This window comes from Euleptes europaea, chromosome 11 (assembly GCF_029931775.1).
Source record: "Euleptes europaea isolate rEulEur1 chromosome 11, rEulEur1.hap1, whole genome shotgun sequence".
Taxonomy (NCBI): Eukaryota; Metazoa; Chordata; class Lepidosauria; order Squamata; family Sphaerodactylidae; genus Euleptes; species Euleptes europaea.
In genome coordinates this window covers 56,870,294-56,895,349 of record NC_079322.1, presented here as the reverse complement: position 1 = coordinate 56,895,349, position 25,056 = coordinate 56,870,294, and the positions used below count along the sequence as shown (strand labels likewise).

The following is a 25,056-nucleotide window of genomic DNA, read 5'->3' as shown; positions in this document are numbered from 1 at the left end:
GTACTAGGCATTATAGAAGTCTTGTCTATTTCAACAGGGATTACTTAAGTCCCACTCTAAAATGAATCAGTGTTGGATTTATGATGATTAATTTTGCCAGATAGTTTTCCTGCATCTTTAACTTCAAAATTGTTCTGTTATGCTATGCTTTCTAAAACTAATATTTGTAGTATTATGTCCTGATATTTCAAACTCCTGTAATGAAACTGTAATGGAAGTTGTTACATCTTCAACCTTCACTATGGCCTAGTTACTATGGAAATGATGTATACATTATCAGCTTCAATTGCACATGGCCATAATTTAGATGCAATACCAAATGAAAAACTGGGGAGGGGATGGATAGGAGGGATCCTGTTCTTCACCTTTGTTTACTTCTGAAGAGCTCATGGAAGCTTACATATCTTCCATGGCAGTTTCTCTTCCAGCAAACAGCTCAGAAATTAAAGCCTTTCTCAGCAAACTGTAGTTTGTTGTTTCACATGAATCACAAACTCTTATTTCCTTCCCTCCAAACAATGATTCTAGATAACAGTTTAACCTTGATTTGAGCCACAAACACAAGAACCCCCAGGCTTGTTCTGTAATGGCAAACCCAGCCAATCAGGTGTTAATGCAGACTGCTATTTGCATAGCAATGAATATGCACCTCCAACCAGATTAATATGGCTGTGTCTTCTCACTCTTCTCTGCAGGTGGCCAGACAATCATATCCATGTATACTGAACAGTACCACTGCTACAAGAAAGAATGGTTTTAAAAAACATGATGCAGTTCGGTTTCTGAAGCTAAGCAGGCCTCACCCAGTAAACTACCAGGAACGGAAACTGCCATGGGACATAGGAAAGCTGCCATGAGTTCTTTAGGCATTAGCTTACCATACAGTAAAATAAAAATATTGGAAGCTTTCCTGCAGATGCCAGAAGTGTGGGCATTATATTGTTGCCACAACTGTGTTTGAAATGGGAATGTTGTAAACTCTCTTCAAGAAACAGTGAAAAGAAAGCAAATTCTGAATATACAGTGTTACACCTTCAGTTAGTTGAACTATTTACCACTGCTGATAATGCAACACAAGAAACTAGAATTAATCAGGAGATCATGATGCAGTTGTGGATGACTGCCAAGATGAATCGAAGGCTGGATGGAGACAGACTATGTGACCTCAGCAATTATTCTTGAAACTCAGTGATTCTCCAGGCCTGTCATTTAACACATTGTTGTGGGAAAAGGTCATGTTCAAACTCGCAGCTGTTTAACTGGCTGGAGATGCGCTCCCTGCCAGCTATCTTACTCCCCGGCTAAAGGCCAAATGTTGTAAATCAAATAAAAACAACAACAAGCGGGACAAGAAAAGATGAATGGAGGCACTTATCAGGACTCAGAGAATCCTTCAGAGTCTGAGTGTATAGGAAGAAGACCAGGCCCTGCGAAGGTAATAGGTGGCAGCCTCAGTGATTTATTACCATAAAGGCAGCTCACCTCAATAAAGAAAAGACTCGCTGCTGATGTTGGATGGTGGTACATGTAAACTGTCACAAGTACAGCGGCTGCCACAATCAGGACCAGGATGAAAATTCCGACAATTAAGCCAGCGTGAAGAGTTCCACCTTTCTTCTCTGCTGCACTGTCATCTGTTGAGGCTGCAGGGGGGGAAAACATTCGGATTATGCCTGGCATGGTTTCCCTTGTGTTTTTCTTTTGTGGGACACTCCTATAATGTCAATAAACATTACCACCATAGCCCTGTGCAAACTTAATTCAGGCATTCTAACATTTCTAAATTAACTGTGCCATGAATCTGCATTTGGCTTCTCCGGCAAATGTGCCTATCTGCGCTTGCCTACAAACCTCATGCATTAACTGAATATTATTTGGAAAGCTTATATTATCATCTCTTCAAGTTAAGAATGGTCACAAATCTGCCTGAGGAAGAGTCAGTAAAACTGGGATAGCAGGGAGTATGGGTTTCCCAAGTTCAGTACTACTGTGGAGCAGATTAATATTAAATGGCACTCCAGTATTTTGATCTGAAGAGAGACCAAGTACCATATAAAAATATTGCCATCATTTTGCTAAGCTACAGAGCAATACTGCAACACATCTACAAAGGAGAAAGTGACAGAGAGAATGTTGCCTAGAGAAATACATCTCAACCTACCTGTCTAAAATTAACATTTAACATTAACATTTATTTAGTACATTTACAGTGCAATCCTACGCAGAATTACTTCAGCCTCAGCCCAAAACTAAAACTGGAGTGCACCTTTAGTTTGTTAACACTGGATGCTGCCAGCTAAGAATGATTTTGGTTTTGGACACCATGAGCCACTGGAACAGATGGGATAGTTAACAATGAGTTGTTCAGCTTGTTGTGACATAAATACAAACCCTCCACAGATATTGTGATCAACATTATACAAAACTAGAAGTGGCATTAAAAGAAGGTTGAAAATTTGTGTGTGCTGTTTGGAAAGCAGTTTCTATATTGACACCCAAAGCGCAAAAAGGCTGCATCAGCTCTAAGGCACAGATAAAAGTGTTCTATAGTGGTGCAATTGTTCTACGGGGCATTTTTAGAAAGGGAATATGGGTTGTAGGTTTAATGTCTGAATTAAAAAAACATTGCACTATTTATTGTATTATATTACAGTGTCTTATGGCATTGTTTTCTAATGTGGTAATCCGGTTTGATTGTATTGCTCATTGTATGTATTATATTGCTTTTGGAAGCCCAAGGCACTCTACTCCTTCTATAGGGGCATGAAGCCTTGGAACACAAAACACTACTTCTGCCAGGCTTTGAAATACATAATGCGACTCCTGCCAGGACAAACATAAAGTGTGTTACGAACAATAGTACATGGCAAGCTAGCTGGAGGGAGAAGAAAGAATTTACTATATTGAGCACTTCAGTCCCCATTTAGTAATGGAGTGGACAAAACAGGAGTCAGAATTCATTTCCTGGTGTCTGCCTCTAGATTTACTAAGATCTCCCAACACAATGATGAAGGGTAACCATACTGCATTAAATTAATCAATTAATCTCTTCGCTGACTTTGGGCAAGCTGTGGAGAAATGCCACCCACGCTAGACTCCATCTCAGTATTTCATTGATTGGGGCTACACTCTGCCCATGCCCCCACAGGCTACAATACCAGTAAAGGACTTGCAAAAGGAAAACTACAGGAAATGAGTCATCTCTTTCCCAAGCACAGGTCACTCAAGTGCACACTTATGCAAATGAGATAGTCAGGAAGGCTAGGACTGACCCCAGAAAGGAATGAACTCCCAAAGGAAGTTATAAATTATAAATTCTCAGGACATGAGGAAGAAGCTCTCTTTTCCAATGCTCTCATCTTTTTGATGGCCACAAGCCAATGAAGGACTAAACTTACTAAACTATTATTTATTGTAAGCCGCCTTGAACCAAGAGGAAAGGAACACATGAACACATGAAGCTGCCTTATACTGAATCAGACCCTTAGTCCATCAAAGTCAGTATCATCTACTCAGACCAGCAGCAACTCTCCAGGGTCTCAGCAGAAGTCTTTCACATCACCTACTTGCCTAGCCCCTTTAACTGGAGATGCTGGGGATTGGACCTGGGACCTTCTGCATGCCAAGCATTTTAATAAACAAAAACAAAACAAAAACAAATAATAAACTTTCACCTAAGTAAGCCATCTTGACCACATGAGAAGGGAAAAGGGAAGAAGTCCCAACTCAGAACTAAGGTAAATACTGCAGCTTCAAGAATGACCAAGAGAACAGGGCTTGTAAGACTATTCATTCACATAAGGTAATTGGTGAATGATGCTCTGAGTTGCCATTCAGCTCCTTACATTCCTGACCTGCCTCCATCACTGGCTATTCTATCTGGGTGCATCAGAAAAACAGACAAGATACATAGTACAGCTGAATCAGAATAAGGTTTATAACTTGTTTAAAGGGAAGTACAACTCCATCCAGAACCACCCGTTCGTAATGTGGGAATGTGTTTGTATGCAACCCTGCTAGCTGAGAAGCAGTTGATGGGATTGCAAGGAGTTCACTTTACCGACTAAGGCTGGTTTTCTCACTGCAGCTATTGCTGGCCACAGTTATACATGTCTTGGTGACATCCAGATAAAATTACTGTATCACACTCTGTATGGTACTGCCTTTGAAGAATGTCTGGAAGCTGTAACTGGTTCAGAAGGCAACTGAAAGGGTTTTAACTGGGGCCCATCACACAGATCACATTTCACCAGTTTTATACCAGTTGTGCTGGTAACTGATTTAAACAGGTCCAACTCAAAGTGCTGTGGTTGGCTTTAAAGCTTGAAATGGTTTAGCACCAGGTACCTGAAGACCACCTACTGCCCAAGGTTAAAAATTGGTGGCAGCTTTCCTGCTCTGCCTGCCCACCCTGAGATGAAACTGATGTGCAAATAATAGGGTTTTCCTGCCCTAGGAAAATTTAGTTTGGATCCAACCCTTTAACTTCCAGATATTATTCCGGAAGGGATAAAGCAACTATGGAATTAAACTATTTCCCCCCTGCTGATTTTATGGACTTTTACTATTGACTGCTTGTTTTAGTGCTAGTTTCAAACTGGTTTTATTTGCTTTTATTGATGCATTTATAACTTAAAAAGGTAAAGGTCCCCTGTGAAAGCACCGGGTCATTCCTGACCCATGGGTGATGTCATATCCCGACGTTTTTCATGCAGACTTTGTTTACGGGGTGGTTTGCCACTGCCTTCCCCAGTCATCTTCCCTTTACCCCCAGCAAGCTGGGTACTCATTTTACCAACCTCGGAAGGATGGAAGGCTGAGTCAACCTTGAGCCAGCTACCTGAAACAGACTTCCGTCGGGATCGAACTCAGGTCATGAGCAGAGCTTGGACTGCAGTACTGCAGCTTACCACTCTGCGCCATGGGGCTCCTATTTATTTATTTATAACTTACTGCAGTCTTTAGTTCTGTTTTATTGCTGCTACCTTTTATTTGTGATTTTCCACGGCAGTGGTGATACATTATTTTATAGGTTTTTATACTTTCCTCAAAAGTAGTCTTTAGATCTATGTTAGTAGAAACATGAGATACAAATTCTCTAAATAAATAAATAAATCAATACATACATACATACATACATACACACACACATACATAAATACATACAAAGCTAGAGTGGTGAAGTGGTTATAGTGTTGGACTGTGCCTGTGCAGGCTCGGTTTCAGATTGTTACTCTTCCATAAAATTTGCAGGATGACCTTGGAGCAGTCTCTTTCTCTCAGCCTGATTTACCTCACAGAGCTGTTGTGAAGATAAACTGGAGGGACACACACCCTTCAAGACCACCCTGAGCTCCTTGGAAGAATGGTGAGATAAAAATGCCATAGATAGCTGTTACACCCCCATTTGATTTGAATTCCAGGGCAATCTTTTGCAGAGCTACTCTAGTCTAAAGCCTAACATCAATGGCCTCAGACTGGAATAGCTCTGCATAGAATTACACTGTTAAATCTGCTATACTTTGCAGATTTTCCCAGCAGTAATGATGGAAAGTGGGAAGGCACAGGGATGTTCAAGTCATGGAGTGGAACCGCCTGTTAACGGATGAAATAGTCTTAAAATATAAAGTCTTAAAATATAGTCTTAAAAATATGATGTTTAAAATGGCCCTTTGTTCATATCCTTAGTGAGAGCCAGCATGGTGTAGTGGTTGAGAGTGGTGGACTGTAATCTGGAGAACCAGGTTTGATTCCCGATTCCTCCATATGAAGCCTGCTGGGGGACCCTGGGCTAATCACAGTTCTCTACAAACTCTCTCAGCCCCACCTGCCTCACAAGGAGTCTGTTGTGGGGAGAGGAAGGGAAGGAGATTGTAAGCTGGTTTGATTCTCCTTAAAATGTAGAGAAAATCAGCATATAAAAGCCAACTCTTCTTATTATTATTAATATCACTGGCAACCACCACTGATTCCTACTGTTTGGGGCAAAGTAATGATAAAGAGACAAATACATTTTCTGGGAACTGAAAATATGCAATATGGACCTTGCTACATTATACTCCCTTTTGCACCAATATGTGAGAGTTCAACAACTTCCCAGCATTTACAAGCAAATATTAAAAGCATTACTTCATTCATAAGAGATTCAGACTACAGACATATTAAATAATTCCATATTTCAACAAAACCAACAGCCAGCATCTAAGAACCATAAAGGTAATCTGATCTGATTTGATATTCATATAGTGTTTAGCATCCAGGTTTGTAAATGAGAATTCTGTCACTTCCACACAGCATATATGATATCAGCCTGTCACTATTTGTGCCAGCTTCTGCTGTTAAAGCATTGAAATAGTGATCTATATGCCAAATGCAAAGAGCAAATATATATATAAAAGAATATAAATCCTTATATATGGCTTTTTAAATGTTAAGAAGTGGAATCAACAGGTAATTTGCATAACTCAAGTCCAAGAAACTGATAACCTCAAGGCTAGGAGATACAAGGGAAATTGGTTTCAATCTGTTTGCACAGACAATGAAGAAAATTGTCAACTCTGGCAGATATCGTCTGACAGTTTTGTTACAAAGTGATGGGATAGAAGGGGTGAAAGACATCTCAGACCCTTTTGCAGGTGAAAAGAACTTATTAAGCTTATCACAGCACATCTGCTGTTGGCAGAACAAGACCAACATAACTAAGCTTGTGGGGAAGATGCCTGGCTTCCTGACCCTGCCTCTCCAAACCATCTCTGAACTTTTACTTGTTTTACAAAATCTATCCCTCACTTTTCTGCCCTCATAACTGTTACAAAGGTGACTTACAAATTAAAACATACCCAATAACAACACCTTAAAACCATTAAAACCAACAAGAAACACATCACTAAGCAATAAAAACCAGAACTAAAATACATACCGAAAACATAAAACAATTAAAACATTGGGCAGGAAGGAAGGATCATTGATGGAAAGTTAAAAAAAACAAAAACGTTTTCACCTGCTGGCAGAAGGTGACAACAGAAGGGGCACACCAGTCTCTCTGGGGGAAAGTTCTACAATTTGGTACCATGACCCTCTCCTGGGTTGCCACCTGCCTAATCCCAGAAGCTGGGGGCACCCAAAGCAGGGCCTCGAAAGATGACCATAGTAGTCAGGTAGGTTCATAAGGGTGTAGGCGGTCCTTCAGGTATGTTGATCCCAAACCATAGTGGTCAACACCACTAGGCTCTAGTGGTCAACACCAGCAGTTTGAATTGTGCCCAGAAACAGATTGGGAGCCAGTGTAGATGGGCCAAGACTGGAGTGATATGGACCCTACACTCCAGTCAATATCCTGGCTGCAGCATTCTGTACCAATTGAAGTTTCTGAATACTTTTCAAATACAGTCCCACTTAGAGCACATTGCAGTAATCTAATCTAGATTTTACATTTGCATCCTAGATAACCACAACAGACAGCACGTGCTCCTTACATCTCTGGCGATCATTATTGATAACCTGTCATGCAAAACAACACTGGCAAACACAAGTCAATTCTGTTGTCTTTTCCTTCTATACAGAGGAAAGGAAAATGGCATGCATATATCTAAAGTTCAATTCCCAGAAGCTCCAACAAACAATTCTTAGATAACAAGACAAGGCAAGACTTTTGACTGAGACCAGAGAAGTTACTAACAGCTGGAGAAGATAATAAGGCACTAGTGGCACTGATGTGTGCTATAAACCAGCTTTGTACATGATCACAACCAGGCTCTTCTAAATGGAATACAAGTGGTTTGAAAACAGAAGTTATAATTCTCATTTAATTCACAGCAATGCAAATTTTTGGCATAACAGGTTTTTTCTTTCTGATTTTGCTATCTAAACTGTCATACTCTCCTGGCAACTTGAGACACCCTTGCAACATTTTGGCAGCGCTTCAATGGGATGGAAATGTTACTTTGGAGAAGGGGCAGAGACTCGGGATAGACAGTCCACTGATAGGAAGTCAATGGAATTGCTGCAGATAAGTGATTACATTTTTAACTCTTGAGATCAGAACAGTTAACTGAGTTAGGGGATATCTTCTGCTTCATCTAGATGTGCCTCCATTTGAATATAAGGAAGCTCTACTGCAAACTTCCTGTATATTGTTCTCCTCAGAGCTTGTTGCTCCAATATAAAGCAGGAGTGAATAGCCTAATACAGAGACCATCCAACTATCCATTCAATTTATTGGTTTTCAAAACAAAGTAAGGTTTTGGCATCTGGTCCATAAAGAAAGGAAGCACCATTATTCAAGAGAACAAATTGTAACGATTTGAATCACCTTCTTGTGTAATTTATACCTTATTCTGCACATTTACCACAGCGATGTTTCCAGTAAAAAATGGTGCTTGGTGAAGGGGGGAAGATGTGAGAAATCTGGAGCAAATCCAGACATTTTACACCAGTGCTCTTTTAAGCATACTCTAAAACCACACAAAACAAACTGAAGCGAAAGCAATTTATCAGTGTGACTAGATTAAATTTCCTCAAAGTAAAGATTATTAATCTGGGAGGTTGTTTTCCCAGGATGAATGACTTCAGCACTTTCTCTTCCAGCAGACACTTAAACAGTCTTTTTCTTAAAAGAAAGAGTGTTTTAAACACCCAGCTCATCATTTCTTGAAACAAATAGCTCTGCTTTCCTCAGAACCTTATAATGAAAAAGGACCAAACCATTACCATACAGAAGCAGAAAACACTTGCAGATAAAAAAGCAATTATATATATTTTTAAGAATACAATTGCTACCCCAATGAAAGATCTGGCACAGTAGACTTGTTTCAAGGAGTGTAGTGTGTCCATGCGTTTGGGGTGGGGGTAGAGCAGGATATTACATTACAGGTATCGGTATGTCAAATGACAATAGTTTTCTTCTTAGCACTCCTTTTGGGTGCAGCCTTGACTGTCCTTTAGTTTAGAGGTGCACACAAATTGATTTGTTTTGCCTAGATTTGATTGCTAGCTTTTTGTAATTCCTTGACAGATGCAGTTAATTATTGCCTTTGATTTCAAAAAGCTATGATTGTGAGAGGGAAATAATTTTATTGTCCAACTAAAAACAGGGCCGTAATTAATAAATCTATGAACAGATAAAGTAGTTTAGTGTTGAGTAATCACTTCTGAATATAGAAGTAGGCAAGGGCTAGAATGAAAAATGAGAACACTGATGGGTTGGGTGAATTCAAAAAACAGCAAGCCAAATCCCACTGATGCAATGGGATTTTCCCACATCAGTTTGCCTGGCATCCACAAAAGCTGCTCCTGAAGGTCAGGGGGCTCTCTGGAATAATGCAAGAATGACTGGGGGGAGGGAGAGATGCAGCTGGAGCAGGAACAATAGAAGTACCTTTGGTTACACAGAAGACCCTTTGGATTCCAGGCAATGAAAGAAAAGGGCAATGGAAGCAAAAACACACAAGGATCTCAGTGAGGTGGGTGACAATTATGATCTTCACGCAGAGGCACAGGCAGCCATCTGTCAGAGGCGCTTTCCTCAACCAAGCAAGGTATTAGTGGAGACGGCCGAAGATCATTTCCAAATCTATGATTCTAGGAAATTTATGGTAATGGAAGCATATGATGGGGGGGCAAGCAATAGGGTGAGAAAACAAGATAGAAAGCAATATAAGTAATAGAAAAAGGAACACTATTAACTTTGGGAGCATGGGAGCTTATTGTCAGGAGAAATACCAGGAAACACTGATGAAATTACTATCCCTTGTTGTGGCAGGAAGCAGTCACCTCTTAGAAAGGAGACATTCTAGGACCGGATACAACCTTATAGCTTCTACTTCACTTTGAAAGGTAATGATCATTCTCAGAAATGATACTATAGACCAGGGGTCCCCAACCTTTTGAATCTGTGGGGCACCTCTGGAATTCTGACATGGAATGGTGGGTGCCATCGCAAAATGGCTGCAGCAGGAGGTGGAGACAACAACAAAATGTCAGGGAGGGAGGTTATGCATAACTCTAATAGTAACCTTTCAACATTTCAGGCAAAAGCAAACTTTAGCAGAATGTCTTTTAATCTGCGCAACTGATCAGATTTCCAGTAGCTAATCAGAAGCCCTGCTGGACAAAAATCCTATCTGGCCCCACCCACTTTCTAAAAGCACTTGGTGGGTGCCAGGAAAAGTGTTGGCAGGCACCACTTGGGGACTCCTGGAGTAGACCATGTGTTAGACAATGAAGACAGCATATAGGAATACTGCTAGACGCAGTGCTCCTCTGCCACCTAATTGCTGGATTCGGTATACCTATGCTGAACCCCTAACATATGCTTAAGAAGATTCTACTCTGACTAAGTGACATGCTGAAGCCTCATTCTATTAATGCTTAAATTATAGAAGAAAAGGCAGAGGAGGGCTCTTAATGAAATGCACAAACCCAACCTCCTGACCCCTTAACTTTAACCCTTCTTACGAGTCCTCATATTGCAATCATATTGCAAATATACGCTGGTTACTGGAGTATACGAGAGAATTTCAGAAGAAAATCAGCTTGTGTTTCATAGATTACAGCAAAGCTTTTGACTGTGTGGATCACGAAAAGCTATGGCTGGTTTTAAAGGAAATGGGTGTGCCTCTACATCTGATCGTTTTGATGCGCAACCTGTACTCTGGACAAGAGGCCACAGTTAGAACAGAATATGGAGAAACGGAATGGTTTCCAATTGGCAAAGGAGTCAGACAAGGATGTATTTTATCTCCCTATCTCTTCAATCTATATGCAGAACATATAATTAGGAAAACTGGATTAGATTTAGATGAAGGTGGAGTGAAAATTGGAGGGAGGAACATTAATCATTTGAGATATGCTGATGACACTACATTATCGGCAGAAAATAGCGAAGATTTGAAACGACTACTTCTGAAAGTTAAAAGAGAAAGTGCCAAAGCAGGACTACAGCTGAACATCAAGAAAACAAAAGTAATGACTACAGGATAATTACACAACTTGAAGGTTGACAATGAGGAAATTGAAATTGTTGGAGACTTGCTATTCCTTGGCTCCACCATCAACCAAAAGGGAGACTGCAGCCAAGAAATCAGTAGGAGATTGAGACTAGGAAGGGCAGCCATGGAAGAGCTAGAAAAGATTTTGAAGTGTAAGGATGTGTCACTGGCCACCAAGACTAGATTAATTCATGCCATTGTATTTCCTATTACTATGTATGGGTGTGAAAGCTGGACAGTGAAGAAAGCTGATAGGAAGAAAATAGATTCCTTTGAAATGTGTTGTTGGAGGAGAGTGTTATGGATACCGTGGACTGCCAAAAAAACAAATCAGTGGGTTATAGATCAAATTAAGCCTGAACTGACCCTAGAAGCTAAAATGACTAAACTGAGGCTATCGTGTTTTGGTCACATCATGAGACGACAAGAGTCACTGGAAAAGACAGTCATGCTAGGAAAAGTTGATGGCAGCAGGAAAAGAGGAAGACCCAACAAGAGATGGACTGACTCAATAAAGGAAGCCACAGCCCTCAATTTGCAAGATCTGAGCAAGGCTGTCAAAGATAGGACATTTTGGAGGACTTTCATTTACAGGGTTGCCATGACTCGTAAGCGGCTTGACGGCACTTAACACACACAGACACGAGTCCTAATAAGCCACATTCCTAACACTGTTCCTATAGGATGCTGAATAAATTATTCACCCAAGATACATTCCATTATTAAAAAATAGGGAAGTATTCCTAAACAGTAACAAGAAAAACATTTTCAGGGCTTTTGCTATAATTGTGATTGTACTGCATTTGGAGACAGCTACTTCTGAACGGTCACATATGGTCTTGGTCTTGTCAGTTAGTTTCAGAAAGATCACATTAAAAGTAACTGGATACATTGTTAGTTCATTTAGAAGTTTTCTTAAATATGAGTAAACTGCTTGTATTTCTTTTTTCAGTGGTGGTCCATCATACATTCTTACAAGGAAATGTTCTAATACCTAAACAAGATGACTGGAGAAGCAGTATATACAGGGGTCACTGTGAGCCCCTGTACTTTAGAAATTAATAAGCACTCTTATGTCAGGCTACAGACTGTATCTTCCACCCCTGCTCTAAAATTAGAGAATTAAGAATATTGTTTTATGAATATTTTTTGTTTCTGTTACGACAAGCCGTTAGTAAGGCTTTGATGGAAAGTTTAATCAGCCAGTGAATACACAGACAGCCTACCTGGGCTATGACATGGACTGCTGTTAGGATTGTCAGGTCCCCCCCCCTTAACTGGCGGGGGGACTTACTGAGTGGTCAGGGGGACCTTGCTGGTGAGGCACTGATGTCACTTCCTGTATGCGCCAGAAGTGGCATCAGCGCACTGCTGGTGATGCTTTGGCATTTGATCAGAACTCTATGGCACAAATGCCAAAGCATCCCCAACTCCCCCCAGTGACGCACTGATGTCATTTCTGGATGCACGAGGAGTGATGACAGCATGCCAGGATGCTGCTGGCGTCTCCCTTGGTTTTTGTGCCATTTTTTCTCCTGCTGGCCAGCTAAACAGCGGCAGGGAGTGCCTGCTGAGAGCAGAGGCCTGGCATCCCTAACTGCTTTGGATAAATAAAGCACTGCAGAGATGGAGGACAGACTTCATTTCTCAGCTGGACACACAGCCGCAGGAAGACATAGAAGAGAGATCCAGGGAAGGGTCATAATGGGGTCCCTTGAACAATGTATATGTGTGAGTTTCTGACTTCTGAAATCGTAATCTGGGGGGGGGGCACAAAAGATAGAGGCCTGTACTGGTTCTGCATAGTTAGACCACTGCAGTCTATACAGACATATTATTGGCAGGAGTGGGACACTGTGCATGATATGTGAAATATAAATACCTTTGCTCAGAATATCAGCTGAATTCTAAATTAGCCGTCTAACAATTCTCATCTTGAAAGAGAGCATCCTATACAATAGACCCTTGCGGGGTAGAAATTAATTAATTAAGGCTCTACGGCATCAGTTTTTCAGTTTTATCTGCAACTGAGCAACTACTTTTTGTGATAGACACCAATTTGGTGCCTTTAAAGACAGAGGCCAAATTACTACGTCTTTTACAAATCTTCATTTTTTTTAGCAGAACAATATATACAACAGCAGTATTACAGAGGGAAGAATCTTAAACTGTCCAAATGGTTCTAGCTTCAAAATTCAATTTAAAAATACTTAATGGATGGTTGAGGTCATCCTGAAGACCCCAGAAATTCAACTATCTTTCAAGATTCAAGGCAAGCACCAGGCCGCACTGGTTATTCTTGCTTAGCAGCATCTATCAATCCACTTTACAATGTCAAAAATGCTGAGCTGGGACATACAGAGAGGCAGCCTTTACTTCAAAAGACTCCATGCATCTGGGTAAATCAGAAGTGACAGCATTTAGAAGCAGGGAGAAGGAGATAAAAGTGAAATGGAATTTCGAACCAGAGAGACCATTCAGCGCTACCATAGGTGTTTAATGCCTTTAATTACAAGGCGATTTCCATATAAAAATAAGAGGTTGGAACAGCTTGACCTAAACCAGTGGTATGATTTAAAATGTAATTAAGTTACCGTGTGATAAATGATGGCCTTAAACGTTACGGCATGAAAGGAATGGCAGAATTATTAAGAATCCTTTGGCTGTTTCTAATCAAGTATTGATTGCTGTACCCCAAAGGAACACAACTAATGACAGAGGCTCATTGATCAGATATAACTCACTTCTCCCTTTCGATAAGAGTTTAATAGGGATCTGTTCTGGAAAAAACTGATGATTCTTTATTTGTCTGGCTTCAGACTGACTGCTTTGTCTGAAAGGCTGACAAAGCAGAGAAAGTAAAAAGAAAAGCTAGAGGAGTTTTATCAGCCTAATCTAAAAGCTATGATAAAACCCAGTGCACAATGGAAGATTCATCACCACTTCAAAAGCCAGTGGTTAGCGTTCGGAGGACAAATTTTGTGCCACTTGGGAGGCTGTTTTTTCTGCATTTTTTTTTGTTTGAAGTGAAAGCGCCCAAGCCAAGCAAAGTGATACTACATAATAAGATCAATTTGTTGGCTTAAAAAAAAATCAAAACAATTTAATTCTAAAGCCACACACTTTTGCTTAAAGATACACAAGGTGTAAACTCTACCAAGGTGGGATACCAAGCAAAAGCCAGCTGAAGTGAATGATTCCAGGGTCAATTTAATGAATATAATAGTTGTGAGGTATACACAAACATTATGTCATAATGTTACTGCACGGGTATGTACCACGGGTCATTGAACCAATCTTTATCTCTAAACAAAACCAGACATTTAAAAAGGGAGTATTATTCCATCAGGACTGAAAACACAGATTAGTTTTTATTAGCCCTTCTTGATTGTGCTCCAGTGCCTTTTATATTAAGAGGTTTGTGACGTGATATTAACAGACAGCTATCAAGGTCTGCATTTAACTTCCTAAATAAGGATGGCCAGGGTATAAATTCCGGATATCAATCACGCTAATTCAAAGATGTTTGGCTAAATGTGATAAGCGAGATTTTGATAATTTTGCATATTTATTGCACCGAGTAGCGCTTCAGGGTGTAAGCCAAAGAGCTGTGTTACAGTCACATGGATCTAGTGCAAAGTACTTCTATACTCTGATACAGACTCATGCAGTTCTATGGGATGTGATTTTGTAATTTTGCATGAATGATTTTGTATGAATGTGAAGAAATATCATTGCTTACCTCCATTATCTTTTAGGTGTAGAGCTATCTTGGTATCATCTGGAAGAAAGAAATTCAAAGGTATTAGACCAAGGAACTATATGTAAGGATATGATATAATGTTTTATTAGCAATTTTTATTATTTCCAATGTACAGTGTTTGCTCTCAAATTTACCATCGGCTACGGTTCAATAAGCCTGCCATACTTGTGTGCTACAAACATAAAGCAATTTAATCTGCTCTGACAGTCCTGGCTTTCTTTTAAAAAACATCCCAGGAAATTTAGTTCTGGGCATCAACTAGGCACTTTAAAGGACTACTTATATCACCATAAAGCCACAATTCCCAGGATTCCACAGGGGAAGTTATGGAAGTTAAGTGGATTTTTCTTTGCCTTCTTCTACAGGAAGTCTTTGGCTGGTCTGATTCTAAACCTAGAAATCATTGCGATTCCCTCCTCTCCTACCCCATCTCTGAACTAGGAAACTAGGAAAACCTTCAAAAACCAATATAGTTGAACATTAGAGCTAAACTGATATGGGTGTATATGGGGTGTGTGCTTTTCGCAGAAACCTTAACCCTATAATAAGAAAAACACCTCCAATTATTTTTTGGTATGTGTGTGAACAAGGATAGAACAGTTTGTCCATTGTTCAGGGCCACAGTGGAAGCATCAGGCAGTGTTCTATATCTTCTCAACCTTCAACATTAGCCAAGATAAGGAGGACAAATCTGTATTGGTTTGATGTGAAACAGTACAGAATAGGACAATCTCTTCAGATCTAGGTAGCTAAGCTGGGTCGGTACTTGGAAGGGAGACCTCCAAGGAAGACTCTGCAGAGGAAGGCCATGGCAGACCACCTCTGCTTAATCACTTGCCTTGGAAACTCCACCAGGGGTCACTATAAATCAGCTGTGATTTGACGGCACTTTACACACACACACATCTGTGTTGCTGAAGCAAGCAGGAGATCTCTTTGCCTCTGTTCTGTAACGGCAAGCAATGAAAGCTGCACAGCTCAAAATGACAGGAAGCAGGGCCCAGTTAGCAAAGATGGAATATATAATTTTATTTTGACCACAAGGGGCTCACATATATTTCCCATTCAACTTAGGGCACTGCTGCTACACTTCTTCTCAGTGATGAAGCTATGTAGCTAATCCAGATTGGATATTTGTTATCATGACTTTATTTTATTCAGCAAATGTTCCCTAACTATCAGGAAGCATGCAGTGAGGGAGAAGGAAATGGAACCGAAGAAGCCATACAGTGCCAGCCTGAGCAGAATTAAGCCCTTCTAAGCCCATGGACTTCAATGGAGGAGGAGGAGGAGGAGGAGGAAGAGGAGGAAGAAGAAGAGTTGGTTTTTATATGCCAACTTTCTCTACCACTTAAGGCAGAATCAAACCGGCTTACAATCGCCTTCCCTTCCCCTCCCCACAACAGACACCCTGTGAGGTGGGTGAGGCTGAGAGCATGACTTGCCCAAGGTCACCCAGCTGGCTTCATGTGGAGGAGCGGGGAATCAAACCCGGTTCTCCAGATCAAACTCCACTGCTCCAAACCACTGCTCTTAACCACTACACCATGCTGGCTCTACACGCTGGTGTAGCTCTGCTTAAGCTGGCATTGATAAGAAGGAAAATGCAGCGCCTGCAGACAATCATAAGAAGAAAAAAATTATACTTAGATTTTTGGGAACGGAAGCTGGACAGCCCTAAAATCTTTAGAAGCCCCGTAGCACTGAGTGGTAAGCTGCAGTACTGCAGTGAAAGCTCTGCTCACGAACTGAGTTCGATCCTGATGGAAGTCGGTTTCAGTAGCTGACTCAGCCTTCCATCCTTCTGAAGTCAGTAAAATGAGTACCCAGCTTGCTGGTGGTAAAGTGTAGACAACTGGGGAAGGCAATGGCAAGCCACCCCACACACATGGCAAACATTGTGATATGACATCACCCCATAGGTCAGGATTGACCCAGTGGTTGCACAGGGGACTATCTTTACCTTTAAAAAACTTTTTGCTCCCTCAGATTTTTAGGTGTAAAGTTTTAATACAGCTCTAGAAGGCAGTACAAACTGTAGGGGAAAAAAATCAATAGCACAGCCAATTACTGGAACTTGGCACACAGCATATAAAGAGTGCCTTTATCTTTCTCACAGGGAACATAAACTCTTTAAGTATATTTTTATTTGTATGACTTTTTGTGACCACTTGAGAGCCTCAGGACTTAGCTGGACTTATCTGGCACCACAGTACAAGCTACCTGTTTTATATGCCTCCAATACACAAGCTACCAATTTTGAACTCTTACTCTTTTCCAGATTTATATTATTATTACTTGTCGATTTGAGCAGCCAGTTAGCAGTGGCATTATTAGCAGAGGGGTACTGGGAATTAAAGCTCAAAAGCCCATTCTGACAGCACTTAAAGCATTCTTTCCATGTTGCTGCACTGCAAGATCCTCTGCATTAGGAGACTTCCATTTGGTAATGTGTTGGGGGAATATCAAGTTTAACCTTTTGTGTTAGCAGCTTGAAATGCTATTGAGAGAATCCCTTAAAACAGCTGTAAATCTAAACAGCTGATACCTCACCACAGTCTAGCATACAATTCTTTTTACTTCTTTAATGTAGCATTAATCCTCTATTGAAATAAAAACTGTTTGGTATTCATTTCTGTCATATAGTTATAAAAGTAAGCAAAATCATGTAAGTGTTACAACTGCCTCTGATGTCAGGCTTCAGTGTCTCTCTTCAGGATAAACGTGGTTGGGAGTGCTGGAGTTGAAAGGGAGCCAGAAAGATTTGCAAGGTCAGTCATGGTCCAAGACCAGGATTCCAAGAGTGATCAGGTCAGGTATCAGACAGGTCAGAGTGAAGCGAACCCATTGCGTCCACACCCACAATCTTTCCCCACAGGTTTTTATACCACGCCCTGGGAACATGCTGGCTGCATCTCTGGCTGGGTCCTGCAATTAATCACTCTCCAGCTGTAGTTCCCAGCGTGCAGCCAAGAGCGCAATGCGTCTTCTAGCTTGCCATTCCTTTCTCAGCCACTTCCCGCAGATTTCCAGGGGTGTTGGGGACTTGGGGCTCAGAGGCTGATCCACTGCCCTGAGGTCAGGGGGTACCTTCAAGCTAGCAGGCTGCGGTGTATCTGGAATTGCCTGTGTTTGGACTTCTGGCTGTGCCTCCAAGCTAGCAGGCTGCTGTGTCTCTGGAAGTGCCTGTACTTGTTTTGCAGGCTGAGTGTCTGGAGTCGGCTGTGGTCTGCTTTCACAGGCCTCCTCCTCCTCGGAGTCCTCAATGGCACTAAGCCCAGGCTGGGCCATGACAGTAAGACAGTTCCATTGTAATTCCAAGAAGTTACGACCTTTAAACTCTGTTTAGGATTTCACTGTTGTGCAAATGGGTAATGATAGGCAACTGCCTGCTCATGGGCAGTCTCTGTGGGGGCTCTCACATGATGGAAAGGCCTGAATGAGGAGGTCAGGAAGGTTCCTCATAATACTATCATATTTTCTTTGAACCCAACAGTGGCTTGGAAGATAGTTGTCTATGAAGGCCTGGAAGGAGGGTGTTAAATTGCACAATAGAACAGATTATTACATGAACTACTCTGACATGTTAACTCAGGAATGTAAGTAACTTTGCAATCCTATGGGTTTAGACTGGAGTAGCTCTGCATAGGATAGCACTGTAAGTTGCAGAGATTTTAGTTTTGTAGATGCCTCTCAGACCTTCTTTTGTGCTGCAGTTCCTATTTGTAGTACCATAGTACTAAGTTTAAAAACACAGTTAATTTTGTAAGGAAAGTTGCTTGGAAAAAAGATAGTCCCTTGAGTGACAATATTATTTTGGATCATAATGATTATTTATAGATCACTTTTCCAAATGTCTAAAGCTCATGCAACCCTTTCAGTCTTAGAAAGTTTACAATTACAGATTATATATTCCTGTTTAAAGTTACCTTCTGTGGGCAGGCTAGTTGGCAGATGCGATGTTGAGGCTCCTTTGGTAGTGGTTAAAACTCTGAATCTCATTGTAGTTTTCTGTATCGCAATAGTGGTGTGGGGAGGCATTTCGGTTGTGTCTACATTCTTCTCACACATCTTATCTTTAGACTACAGAGGGATAAACAAACAAGAAAAGAGAAAATTGGTTCTCAGTGGAAGCCATTTGTCTCGGATGTACAGACATCTAAAGCCAGCACAAAATGTCAGACTGGAGTGAATGAAAATGGAAACCTTAAATCATGATTTTTTTAAAACCAAGTAAACTTTCTAATACAATTAAAAAAAAAAGTATCACCACCAATATCTCAAAGATGGCTGAGTACAGATTTGTCAGTGGAGGAGGAAAAGATTCTCTTCTCTGCACCAATTCAAATATATTATTATTATTATTTCACAAAACTGCAATCAGGCATTGGAAACAAGTTCAACAGCTGAGGCCTGGAGTGTCCAGACTAAAATCAAACCTTGACAATTTCAGCTGAAATCACTAATATATTAGGTTTTTCACTATTTTTTTTTATTTGTTTTCTATCAAGATACTTTCACATTATGAATAACTAATAAAATAACTATTAAAATATGTATCCAAAGGTGTATCCAACGACTTCATTCTGTTGAGGCTTTCTCTGATGGAAGTAGACTCCTAACTTAGCAGAAGCAAGCCAGTAAATCCAAATGGTTATTGCTAAATAAAAAGCTTATCCACAAAATAATCTTTATAAATAATTGTAGCACACACATCAAGGCTATATAAACAGATTTCCATGCTTGGGTAACACTTCTGAATTCAGACTTCATGCACAAAATATGCTAGCAGGGAAACTGCACAATTGCATCCAGGATCAAGTATTTGCGACAAAGGTATAGCACTGCCACACAGATGCTCAACCTTGTCAACAATATTCACTTTCCTTTTCTCTCATCTGGTCAGTTACCTCTCAATCACGGCCAGGATCTAAGAATTTTTTTTTTTAACAGTCCCAGCTTGTAACTAAAAGATGATAAACATAGGCAAACAGAATACTACCTCTTCAGGGCATCCATTGTCAACCCAGTCTTGCCGGTGACGATCAAATCCGCTGGAACATCTTTAAATGATGGAAGAGATTCAACAGTCCAGATGCAAGTGAAAAATATATTGGTTGGGTAAGAATGGAAGGGAGAGGAAGAAAGAAGTAATTCAGTCTTTTGCTTTTACATCGGTATGATCAACAGAGTGTTCACTATATTCAGGATGAACTTCTGAGCCCAAATGATTAATGCTTTCTATAAGGAACTAATTTTCATGATTAGACAATTTGAGATGTCAATGTCTTCTTGCTTTGGATAGTTAATTGCTTCACTGTGTTACGCAGTAGGAGATTAAGGGGAGATTAAGGTCTGATCTCAAGCCTGTGGATTTAAGCCAATTTAATTTATTTTGTCCATGTTTTTTCATTTTCTCTATATTCATTCTACTAAGAATGTTATGTACCAAGTGGCACAGCTTTCTTTTTATCAGAACACGTGATTGGAGAGATACAGGCATCCATAAACATCGGATCAGTATATGCCACTTTATAGGCAACAAGCCATTCTAAACAGTCTATTCCTTTCTTTAATTTGCATTGCAAAAATTGAGGTTACTCCTGAACTTTTACCCCAATAAACTAAAATTAATGAGGTTCCCCACCCCCAAAAATGTAATTTTATGACATATTGCAAAACAGCTGGCAGATTATTATTTGATTATTCCCATGGAGCATATACAAGTATTGTCATTAATGTTTTCAAGATGACTTGAGAGCATAGAAAGGCGAAGTGCTGCAACAGTTCAAACTCTTTGCCACCAAACCCAACTCAGCTTAATTGCAAGTGTGCTGAACAAATGTGAACCTCTCATGGCATCACTACATTGACAGAAGAGGCCAAAAGAGTGGAAAAAATAATAGCATGATACTTTTTTTTTTTTTGAAAAATCACAATGCCAGCGTAGTACAGTGGATAGAGTGTTGGACTAGGATCTGGGAGACCAAGGTTTGAATGACCACTCTGCTGGGTACCCAAGGTTGGGTGAAAATAAAATATATATAAGTCTATGTATAAATACTGCAAGTATAATTTACTGAAAGCGCTATGTAAAAGTTAAAATTATTTAAAAGCATTAAAATAGCACAATGGCATTTCCTGAGGCTGATAACTATAACCACATACCAAACGCGTTTCGGCCTATGGGGCCTTCTTCAGTGGGTAATTGAAACCCTTGTTAAGCCTGCACACATTTACAGAAATACATTAATAAATACAAACCGTTCAAACCCAACCAGGCATGTGCATATGTTGTAAAATCTATTCCCAATTATGCAAACATCTGGTATAATAGGTTTTAGTTGTAATACTGGTTAGTACCCGTATTTTTCGCTCCATAAAAAACTTGTCTTATGGAGCGAATGCCAGCTGGGCGCGTGCACGTCGGGACGGAGCGAGCTGGCGTTCCCCGCCCCGATGGCCAGCTGGGAGGCGGGCGGGGCCGCACAGAGCTGGCTGGGCTGTGTGTCGCGCTAGAACGACGCGAGCCGGCTCTGTGCACCCCGCCTGCCTCCCAGCTGGCCGTCGGGGCGGGGAAAGCCGGCTCGCGCTGGAACGAAGCGAGCCGGCTCTGTGTGCCCCGCCCGCCAGCTGGGAGGCGGGCGGGGCACACAGAGCCGGCTGGGCGTGCTGGAACAACGCAAGCTGGCTTTCCCTGCACCGACGGCCAGCTGGGAGGCGGGCGGGGAGTACAGAGCGGGCTGGGCGCGCTGGAACGGGGCGCACAGAGCCGGCTCGCGTCATTCCAGCGTGCCCAGCCAGCTCTGTGCGCACATTTGCTCCATAAGACGCACAGACATTTCCGCTCGCTTTTGAGGAGGAAAAAAGTGCGTTGGTTCTTGTAGGTTATCCGGGCTGTGTAACCGTGGTCTTGGAATTTTCTTTCCTGACTTTTCGCCAGCAACTGTGGCGGGCATCTTCAGAGGATTAACAATGAAGGACAGTGTCTCTCAGTGTCAAGTGTGTAGGATGAGTAATATATAGTCAGAAAGGGGTTGGGTTTGAGCTGAGTACTGTCCTGCAAAAGTAATGTGCTAATCATTGTCCTGTAAGTATCAAGATAATGTGCTAATGAGGATATGGTATGTTATCCTGAACCATTGTATCCTGAACCATTGTATCCTGAAGTGATCTGTTAATGTGTGTAATCCAAGGCTAATCTGCATGGCTATTGTTGACTGTTGCCTTTGTTAGTCTTTGTTAACCCCTTTCTGACTATATATTACTCTTCCTACACACTTGACACTGAGAGACACTGTCCTTCAGTGTTAATCCTCTGAAGATGCCTGCCACAGTTGCTGGCGAAACGTCAGGAAAGAAAATTCCAAGACCACGGTTACACAGCCCGGATAACCTACAAGAACCAATGAACTCTGACCGTGAAAGCCTTCGACAAAAAAGTGCGTCTTATGGAGCGAAAAATACAGTATATAACTCTCATATACTATGTGTGCAGGTTTTTAACTTTTACATAGCGCTTCCAATTAATTATACGTTCAGTATTTATACACAGACTTATATATATATATTTCACCCAACCTTGGGTACCTAGCTTCTGTTTTTTGGTTGGGTTTTATTCCCCTCTTTTTTTTCTTGCACTTGAATGACCACTCTACCATGGAAGCTAGCTGAGTGACCTTAGGCCAATCAAACACTCTCAGCCTAACCTACCTCACACAGTTGTTGTAAAGATAAAATGGAAGAAGGAGAAATTATGTTATAAGACGTTTTGTGTCCCCACTGGAGAGAAAAGCAGTGTACAAATACATACATCATAAATAAAATATATAAAGGATTGTAAACAGTATTATTATCCTATGAACTGTTTATATGCCAACTACTTCTTACTATATTAATTCTACAGAAAGGCATCACTATCTTGCCCCAGTCCATACTCAAAGTGCAAAGCCTTCCTCTGTGACAAGGTCCAGAAGTCTTCCTTCTGTAGGAAAGGCTTTTCCTCTGAAGGGAAACTCCTTGTGCTGGACAAAGGCCCTGCATGCACTTAGCTCAGAAGACTGCTAGGTTACAACCAAGCAAGCTGATACAGATAAGACCAAATTCATACCTGCCAATGATTTAAAGCACATTTTGCACTCCTTTATCGCTGTTGGAATGCATGTGTGAAAACTGAAAGGTAGTTTTAAGTGTGCTTTAACTGGGTTTTTGAATCAACTGATGGCTATGTGGGAAGGCTCATTTACAATTGTGGTACATCCATCTTGCATAGGGTTGCCAACCTCCATCTGTGTGTATTTGGAAGGCCTGGAGTACTCTCAGAATTAAAAGTGATCTGTAGACTTCAAAGATTAGTTGGAGAAAATGGAAGTTTTGGAGGGTGGACTGTATGGCATCGTATCCCTGCTGAGCTCCCCCCACCTCCATGAACTCTGTCTTCCTAAAACTCTGCCTCCAAATCGCCAGGAATTACCCATCTTGGTACTGGCACCCTCTACCTTGCACTTTACAATATCTATCAGATTTCAGTTTAAAAGAAGGCTTAAACCAAAATTTCCTGTGTGGACACTAGTACTGCAATTGTGCACTGTAAAACCCACTATTAGGGGGTTACTGCAACATAGAAACTTGTAAATTTCTGCTAGTGTAGATAAAGCCTTCGATGACAAGCAAATGGGACAAGACAGTAATTCCTAAATATACAATTCTGCAGTTGAACATGAAGAAGAGGGTTCCCACAGGAACCAACTGGCCATGCAGCAAGGTGAGAGGCCATTATCAAACAAGAGAAGCCATTCTATGCCTCACACAGAATTAAATGGGTTGCTCTTCTCCAAATCACACCTACAAAAACATTTATGTATTTCTCTATAGCCTGCTTTTCTCTACAATAGGGCCCAAAGCAACTTACAATATCACTTTCTCCTTCTGCATTTTTATTACTCACAACTACCACCATCTTGTAAGGCAAGTTAGTTTTAGAGTGCATGGCTGGCCCAAGGTCATCCAGTGACTTTCCATGGCAGTGTAGGGATTTGAACTTGGTTCTGTCCGATCCTGGTCCAACATTCTAACCACCTGACCATACTGGCATGAGTATCCTAGAAACCAGGGATCTGGAGAAAGAGGACCATTGAATCCATATTTAATAAAAAAAGGCTCAACAGAGTTTTACCTGAGTGGGGGAAAGTATCAGGTGCAGTAAGGCCCCGAGTTACCAGCATCAGTTAGGAGAAAACTTCCTCCCCCAGGTCCTATTTTCAGATTGACTTCCACTATAAACTATGTCACTAATCAAAGTATTAACAGGTAGGATAAAAAAATTAAAAACATTTATTGTACTGAATACTAAACTCATTGTTTAAAGCCGAGGAAGAACTCTTAACAGGTATATTGCATATATTTTATGTAGAAGGAGTACCGGGCTTAAAAATGTAGATGGCTAACAGTTCCATCCTAAGTAGAGTTACAGCCTTCTAAGTCCATTGGGGTCAATTGGCATAAAAGGGTATAACTCTGTATATAGATGAAAATATATACATTTAATAGTGTGATCTCATGCAGTTACTCCTGCCTAAATCACTGGGCTTAGACTAGAGTAACCCTGCATAGCATTACACTGTGATCCTTCAACCTGTTTTTAAATTTAAATTTAGCCTTATCTAAAACACTTCTTTCCTGTCTTTGCACAAATCAAGGCAGTTTTCTGCACTAATGAAGCAAGCAATCTTTGATCACTGCAGACTGACACTGCATGAGAGGAACTAAACTAATCCTTATCAGAAATGTGTGGAACAATTAATCTAGATTCTTTCGCTCTAAGGAATGTAAAAAAAAAAAGCAGGCTTGTTTGATCCTTCCTGTTGATGAACCGGCAAGCCTAAACAGTCTTAATTGGAAAACCTTCTTTTTCAGAATCTTCACAAAAAAGCTACGTCAAAGAACCAGGGTGGCATAATGGTAAAGAGCTGCAGACTCTAATCTGGAAAACTGGGTTTGATTCCCCACTCCCCCACATGCAGCCTGCTGGGTGACTTTGGGCCAGTCACAGTTCTCTCAGAACTCTCTCAGCACCATCTACCTCACAAGGTGTCTATTGAGGGGAGGGGAAGGAAAGGCGATTGTAAGCCTCTTTGAGACTCCTTAAAGGTAGAGAAATGTGGGGTATAAAAACCAACTCTTCTTCAATTACAGTGTATTAATCACTGCTGCATCCCCTCCATTATGACTCTGCAAGCTATCATTACAATGTGTTTCCTGCTTAGAACACAACGTTTAATAAGGCTTTCATTTACTGGCATGACA

At 40.9% G+C, this 25,056-nt stretch overlaps 1 protein-coding gene across 1 annotated transcript in view; it reads right to left on the bottom strand.

Annotated features, from left to right (window-relative positions):
- Positions 1 to 25,056, bottom strand: part of PLXDC2 (plexin domain containing 2) — a 174,918-nt gene that overhangs the window by 6,321 nt on the left and 143,541 nt on the right. The window contains exons 10-13 of the mRNA XM_056857104.1: positions 19,754 to 19,814; positions 18,681 to 18,834; positions 14,731 to 14,769; positions 1,483 to 1,643 (exon numbers count right to left, since the gene is read on the bottom strand). Of these exons, the coding sequence (XP_056713082.1) occupies positions 1,483 to 1,643; positions 14,731 to 14,769; positions 18,681 to 18,834; positions 19,754 to 19,814 (415 nt within the window). The remainder of the gene's footprint in view (positions 1 to 1,482; positions 1,644 to 14,730; positions 14,770 to 18,680; positions 18,835 to 19,753; positions 19,815 to 25,056) is intronic.